At 49.7% G+C, this 7,565-nt stretch overlaps 1 protein-coding gene across 2 annotated transcripts; it reads left to right on the plus strand.

Annotated features, from left to right (window-relative positions):
* The first annotated feature begins 222 nt into the window (after positions 1–222).
* On the plus strand, positions 223–5,191 carry Cd300c (CD300c molecule). 2 transcript variants are annotated; one of them, XM_087909809.1, is made up of 4 exons: positions 223–633; positions 1,417–1,767; positions 3,604–3,664; positions 4,884–5,191. In XM_087909809.1, the coding sequence occupies exons 1-4, from the start codon at positions 573–575 to the stop codon at positions 5,017–5,019; spliced, it is 609 nt and encodes a 202-aa protein (XP_087765935.1). In that variant the 5' UTR covers positions 223–572; the 3' UTR covers positions 5,020–5,191. The 2 variants fall into 2 exon arrangements, with proteins under 2 accessions (XP_087765935.1, XP_087765933.1); XM_087909807.1 differs by having other exon boundaries at positions 228–633; positions 3,550–3,664.
* Positions 5,192–7,565: the final 2,374 nt, after the last annotated feature.

The raw sequence follows: 7,565 nt of genomic DNA on the forward strand, positions 1-7,565 counted from the left end.
ACCCTTTGTTGGGGGACTCAGCATCAAGGTGAACTCTGATTAAGGAATCAGGATCACAGTGTAAGCTTGACCAGCTGTGTGAAGCCAGAAATGGAGCCGGAGACCCCTGGACTCAGAGCACGCTGTGGATGGCTAAGCTGACTATTGGGAGGAGATGGTTCCTCCGTGCTCACAGAGATGGAGCAAGAGAAGACGGTCAGCTCACAAGTCCAGTCAGGAAGTGACATGTCACAGAGGTTCTGCAGCATGAACACAAAAGGAAATGCTCTCCGGGCTGTGCCAGGACTGGGAAGGTTAAGAAGCCCTTAGCTGAGGACTAGGAGGCAGGTGACATTCTCAGGTGACCATGGATATGTCCCTCACTAGGTGGGAGTGATAAGAACAAGTGCCCCTAGCACCTGGAGCATCTTCAGAGCACTTCCTGTACCGGTTCATCTGGGGCCACACACGGGACCAGGAGGCAGAGGACAGAAAGGAGAACAAGGCACTTGTGCATTGTACATTCTAGAAGGAGGCGTCCCTTCTCTTCTCTTAGACTTGGTGTGTGTGCAGGAGACATCTGAGCTGAAGAAATGACCCCGAGAGTGCTGGGCGTGTGGCTGCCTTCAGCTCTGCTCCTCTTTCAGGTCCCAGGTGAGCACGGGGACAGGGTGGGGGATTTCAGCTTTGAAAGGGGAGCTCCTGGTGTAAGTGAGAGGGCATGACAGTGGGATGGGAGGTGGGCGAGAGCTGCCAGCAGAGGGAGATGGGGCTTAGAGAGAATGCGAGAGAGTGGGGGTGGGCAGGAGTGGGCAGCCTGGTCTCACAGGGTGGTCAGGCTCAGTACAGTCATGTCAGCCACACCTGAGACAGTCAGGACCTGCTGAGAGGGTTAGCTGCGAAGTCATTGCCACAGAACCGCACAGTCTCTACTGTACACACATGTATCTGTGTACATGTGTGTGCATACCAAACACACAGAAGCACTCAATCCCACTAAGGCACTTGTGCCACCCACAGAAATATATACACATATAGGTACATAAGTAAAGTCTCTCTCCCTCTCCCTCCCTTTTTCTCTCTCTGTCTCTGTGTCTCTGTCTCTGTCTCTCTCTCTGTCTCTCTGTCTCTCTGTCTCTCTCTCTCTCTCTCTCACACACACACACACACACACACAGAGAGAGAGAGAGAGAGAGAGAGAGAGAGAGAGAGAGAGAGTTGTTTGTTCCTGGATCTTTCCTTTCTCCAGGGATAAGCCCCCTCCGGCCCTCTCTTATGGACAACAGAAGTGCTGACCTCAGTTCTAACTTCTGGTCGGACAAAGACTGTCTCCTTTCTCATTGCTTCCTCCAGACCAGAGCTCTCTAAGACCTGACCAAGGGTGGCCTGACCCCCATCCAGCTGTGAGGGTACAGAAATGGTGTTTGTGTTTTCCAGGCTGTGTCCCTCTGCGTGGCCCCAGCAACGTGACAGGCGCCGTGGGGGAATCCCTGAGTGTGCGGTGTCAGTATGGGGAGAAATACAAGAGTAATGCCAAATACTGGTGCAGAGCGCCATCGCTGGTGGAATGTAATGATATTGTCAAGACCAGAGGCTCAAATGAAACTAGGAGTGGCCGAGTGTCCATCAGGGACCATCCAGCCACCCTCACCTTCACGGTGACCTTGGAGAACCTCACCCTGGAGGATGCAGGCACCTACATGTGTGGAGTGGATATACCGTTTATCTATCATGGCCCCTTGCTTGGGTTTGATGCCTCCTTTAATGTTGTGGTGTCTGTAGTACCAGGTAAGCCCCCTTAATCCCCTAGCATCCTGTGTCCAGGTCTGTCATTCCGTCACGAAAGAAGGAAGCTAGATACAGTAGCATGGTGAGCTTGGTGAATCAGTGACGCAGACACAGGGAGTGTGAGTCCACATGTGCCATTGTGAGAGCATGGGTGGTGTGTGATAGCGTATGTACACCAGTACATGCGTGTGCATGCACACACTGGCACAGTGGGGAACCTGACTTCTTAGAAACTCTCTTCAGTAAATTTATTTACTTACTTACTTACTTACTTACTTACTTACTTACTTACCAGACTTGTCCATGGTGTGTGCCAGTCAGAGGAGAATTTCTTGGACTTAGTTTTGTTTTCCACAGTGTGGGTCCAGGGACTCAAACTCAGGTCATCAGGCTTGGCAAGCAAGGGTCTTCACCCACTGAGTTGTCTCATCAGACCCTGTTGGAGATTCTCTGTGTGTCCCATGTGACAGTCTCAAGCCTGAACCTTTCTAGAGACAGGCCCTGAATGTCTGGTTCTTTGTTACTTCCTGTCCCGATTGGAGGCACATCCTCTCTCCCAGGTCTCATTTGGTCCGGTCCCCATCTCCATGTGGGAACAGAACCCCAGCACATCTGCTCCCTCCATCAAGGGCTGCTCTGGCCTGGGACTGAGTGGACACTTCCCTTCCATGGAGGCCCTGAGGGACCAACTTCATCACAGTAGTTCTGGGGCTTCTGAGAGGAACTGGAGACACAAGAAAGAGTCTAGATTGTATATCGGGGTTCTTGATCCCTGAGGAATCCATTCAACTCCTCCAAGTTCCCCTGTGTTCCCCTTTCCCAGGAACCATTTCCTGCAGGAAGAAACTCAGAGAATCCCCCCAAAAGTGGCCCTACCCAGGCAGAGGTGAACGGGGACTCAGCTACTTTGGTCCCAATGTTCTCCACGCCTGCATTCCACTTTCCCCTTACGGAGGTTCCCTTGGTCATAGAACCCCAACTTGTGCATCTCTTTCATAAGACCAGGGTGGTGGCGGGGCTGAAGGGCTGAAGTGCTCGGTCAGTTTTTATTTTATTTTCTGAGAGAGGGACTGTGTAGCCCAGGTTGGCCACAAACTCACTGTGTAGTGGGGTTTGTCCTGATGACTGATCATCCTGGCTCTGCCTCTCCCACACTGGCATCCCCACACCCAGATTCCTGTTCTAGTTCTCAGTGTTGGTTTCTCCCTCACATAAACTTCCCTCCAGCATCCTCTGTGGGTTCACACTGAGGAGTGCGCAACCAAATCTACTGGTATTACTCGTTCTCCACAGTAGAGGCCACTCTCCACAGGGTCCTTCAAGCATCTGCCTTTCTAGAACTTTCCGTCTGGCTAAGCCTCAGAGATGACTGCCCAGTGGGCTGTCTGGCTGACAGTCTGGGAATGAGTGGGCCAGGCACACAGGGTCCCACCCGTCTGTGTCTGTCCCCACAAGGATGGAAGACAAGGAGGCAAAGGTGGGACTGAGGCCAGCTGGGACCTGGTAACATGTGTCTTGACACTGACACTAAACTATCCTCTGTAGGAAGGCTGGCCTCGAGTTTGAAGGTGCCAACCAGCCACACTGCTCCATGGGAAGGGCTGGGAATGGAAGCCCTGACCAGGTCTTGGTGTGGTCATGAGTTTTATGGGCTAAAAGACAGCTGTTCACCTTGTTCCTGTTAATCTGTGTGAAGCAGAACTGCAGAGGTTTCAGTGGGTAGGAGGTGGAGTAGAGGTCACTGGGACTATCTTGTGTTTCCATTTTTTGCTACTATCATAGACCGTATCCCTGGTAACAGAACAAATACCCTGACATCTCCCACATCCTCACCAGTGCACACTCAGCCCAGCGTGACCACAGAGGACACAACTCCTGGTCCCAGCCTACAACCTCGGTAAGGAACCCATATCCCTGAGGTCTCTGGATTGTGTGTGGGGGGGGTAATGCTGAGAGGGTGGAGGGAGCGGGTTTGCATCCCCTCCTTGGGCATCTCCTGCATCTCCTAATCCCACACTGACCTGGGGAAGGGGGATGTCTTGTGAGTGCCAGTTGCTCTTGTAAAGATTGGAACACAGCAATGACACCCAGACACAGACCTGCTGAGACGGAGTTAGTTTCACATCCAGAGCCTGGGAAGACGGCTCTGTTGGTAAAGTTCTCGTCTTGCAAACACAAGGATCTGAGTTCGAGTCACAGCACGCACATGTCAGGCATGGTGGCGTACACTTGAAATACCTGAGCTCTGGAGGTGAAGACAGGACCATGACTGAGACTCACTGAATAGCCAGCCTAGCTTCTGTGGCAAGCTCCAGGCCAATGAGAGATCCTGTCAGAAAAGAAGAGAGATGGACCAGGCATGGTGGCTCCTGCTTTTAGTCCCTACACTTGGGAGCAAAGTTATCAATCTCTGAGCTTAAGACCAGCCTGGACTACACAGCAAATTCCATTCTAGCCAGTGGGATACAGTGAGACCAGACTCAAAACAAACATAAAGGGTAATGATTCTTGAGAAACGGCTTCCAAGGTTATCCTCAGGTCTCCACATTCATGTGCACACATGTGCACCTCATATGCACAGATGAACATACACACAGATGAACATAAACACACACAAATAAATTAACTAATTAGAATAAATATAGACACGGGGTTTGCTAGCACAAGTCTTCAATCCCAGTGCTTAGTAGGCAGAGGCAGGTGGATCTCTGTGAGTTCAAGGCCAGCCTGGTCTACAGTGTAAATTCCAGGACAGCGAGGGCTACATAATAGAGAGACTTTGTTTCAAAAAAACAAAACCAAATGACAAAATAATAAAATAACTGCCCCTAGTAGGAAAAGGGGAGGCTCAAGTTAAAGAAGAGCTGGGGCCTCGTTGGGGGGCTGGGCACGCCTGCCTTGTTACAGGCTTTGGGAGTTGAGGTTCATGGGGTTGTCCTAGAGAGTGGGCCAGGCCCACAGTGCAAGGCAATCGGTCACACTGTCTGATTGGGTAGGGGTCTCTTGTCCCTGAAAAGAGCACGTGGACACACACCTGGGTGAAAGAGACAGGGATGGTAAAGGGCACCCGCGCTGCATTCTGGGAAGGTACTTTATTGTGACCTTGTCCCCCACAGGTCCCTGATGAGCAGCATCTACTTCCAGCTCCTGGTCTTTCTAGAGCTGCCCCTGCTTTTGAGCATGCTCAGTGCGGTCCTCTGGGTGAACAGACCTCAGAGGCACTCTTTGGAGAAGCGGCATCGCCACGATTAGGAGAAACAGTGACGTCTGTTGACAACTAAGCCCTGTCCATGTCCCCGCACACAGCTCCCCTGGTGACAGAGGACATTCTGTGCTTCTGAGAATACTGAGATGTCTTAGAAGATTCTTTGTGCTGTGCCAAGCACATGAAAGAATGTGCCCAATAAATACATATACATATTAATAGAGTATCTTATTTATTTTTAGATAATTACAGCCATGTACACCCCAACTCTATCATATCCACCTCCAACCCGACCCCCCCCCCCACTCTCTCGGCCAGTTGTTCCCTCCCCCTTCATGGTCTATCCCCCTATTTCCATTCTTCTTCTTCTTTACATAACCTCTGTGTCCAGTCAGCGCCACCTGCTGGGATGCTCACTGACCTTGCTGTCCTGGTGCTGTGCAGGTGACCGCAGCTGCAGTATCATGAGTGCAGTGGCCGTGGCACAGCCGGAAAACAGCAACTCACAGCCCCTCCCCTCTGGCTGTCAAGTTCTTTCCCCTCCCTCTTTCTTACATAATGTTCCTGAACCTTTGTAGGTGGAGGTCGCTTGTTCATCCCAGCTGCCCAGAACCAAAATAACCACACAGAAACTATATTAATTAAATCATTGCTTGGCCCATTAGCTCTAGCTTCTCATTGGCTAACTCTTAAATATTAACTTAACCCATTTCTATTTATCTGTATATTGCCATGTGGTTGTGGCTTACCGGGTAAAGTTCCCAGCTTCTGTCTCTGGTGGCGGCTGCATGGCTTTCCCCTGACTCCGCCTTCCTTCTACCTTGCTAGAGGCCAAACCAGTTTCTTTATTCATTGACCAATAAAAGCAACACATAGACAGAAGGACCTCCCACACCAAACCTTGGAGTAGGATGGAGATGCTTGGGATAGGGTGGGGGTGCATTGGGATAGGGTAAGAGTGCCTTAGGGTAGGATGGGGTGCCTTGGGGTAGGGGGGGTGGGGAGGGTTGACATAGATGTCTCTCTTAGGGCTGAGCACTCAATAGTTACTTTTTCTCAGCATTTAAATGACAGCAGAGAGATGCTTCTCCAACCAAGGCTGGGGACAGCACTAATCAAAGGGTTCAGACATAGATGTTTAGAGGGCAGTTTGGCAATGTGTCCAATAAATACACACACCTCACATGGAAATACGCTTGGCACTGTGCCCTTCTCCAGATCCAATCATAGAACATGGTCCATACTGGTGATCCCCCTCTCTGATGTCACATTCCTGCTTTCTACCCCTGTGGTGACAACCTCAACCTCGAATTTTATCTGCGAGCCTTACGGTTTTATCACATACATGCACATGGATTGGCCAAGCATATTTTTTAGCACCTTTATTTCTGATTGTTATATGGACAGAGTTATACATTTTTTAACGATTTTAATTATTTATTTATTATATATACAGTGTTATGCCTGCAGGCCAGAGGAGGGCACCAGATCTCATTACAGATGGATGTGGTTGCTGGGAATCAGATACTTCCCTTCCTTTATCTGTCTGTCTTCCTATCTGTCTGTCTGTTGGTGTGTTTGTCTGTTGGTGTATCTACCAGTCTGTGTCTATCTGTGGGTGTGGGTGTGTCTGTTTGCCTGTGTGCTTGTGTGTCTGTCTCTACATTTCTCTCCCCTTGTCCCTTCTTTCTTTCCTTCTTCCTTTTCTTTCATTAGCAGAGCCTTATAGTGTAGCCCAGGCTAGTTTTCACCCCCTCATTCTCCAGCCTCAGCCCTCCTAGTTCTGAGACCGTAGGCATGTGCCATGCTCAGGACGCATGCTTCATTCCTAAGCCTTTGGTGTTCTCATTAGATGTTGTGCCTCTGAGGTTCATGCACACTGCTGTGTTGACGCTCTAACGTGCATCTTGTTTGTGTTGACCTCTGGTTGGCTAGGTCAGCACAAAATTACGTAGCTTTCCTTCTGTGGATAAACACGGTAGAGCCTCTCTTTCCTTTTCTTCTCCCTTCTTCCCTCCACCTCCTCTTCCCTCCCCCATCCTGCATTTGTGATGAAACAGAACACAAGATGGTCTCTTGACATATTCTCTCTATATCAACCTAGAGGTGTCCTGGGACTCACAGAGATCCATCTGCCTCTGCCTCCCTAGTGTTGGCAATAAAGGTGTGCACCGTCATGCCTGGCATAGATGTATTTTCTCATTTGAGGTTCTCTCCTCTCAGATGACTCTAGCTTGGGTCAAGTTGACATAAAATATAGCCAGCACAGTGCATCAAATGCACCTTTTGGATAACTTTCCTAGCTATGGACCTGGACTGTAACCTCAATTATTCGGGAACTTTGAAAATACCTTTTTAAAGGTTGGTGAGATGGATCAGCTTCACTGTGAAAACCTGGCCAGCTGGGTTCGATGCCCAGAATGATGGTGGAGGAGAGAACCAGCTCCCAGGTGTTTTCCTCTGACTTCTACATGCAAGCTGTGTTGCACATCCATGCTCACAAACACATCACACACACACACATATACACAAGAAACAAAATTTAAAATAAATAATAAAATGTCTTAATAAACTATTTCTTCTTTGAAACCTG

This window comes from Myodes glareolus, chromosome 9 (assembly GCF_982192425.1).
Source record: "Myodes glareolus chromosome 9, mMyoGla1.1, whole genome shotgun sequence".
NCBI classification, from domain to species: Eukaryota; Metazoa; Chordata; class Mammalia; order Rodentia; family Cricetidae; genus Myodes; species Myodes glareolus.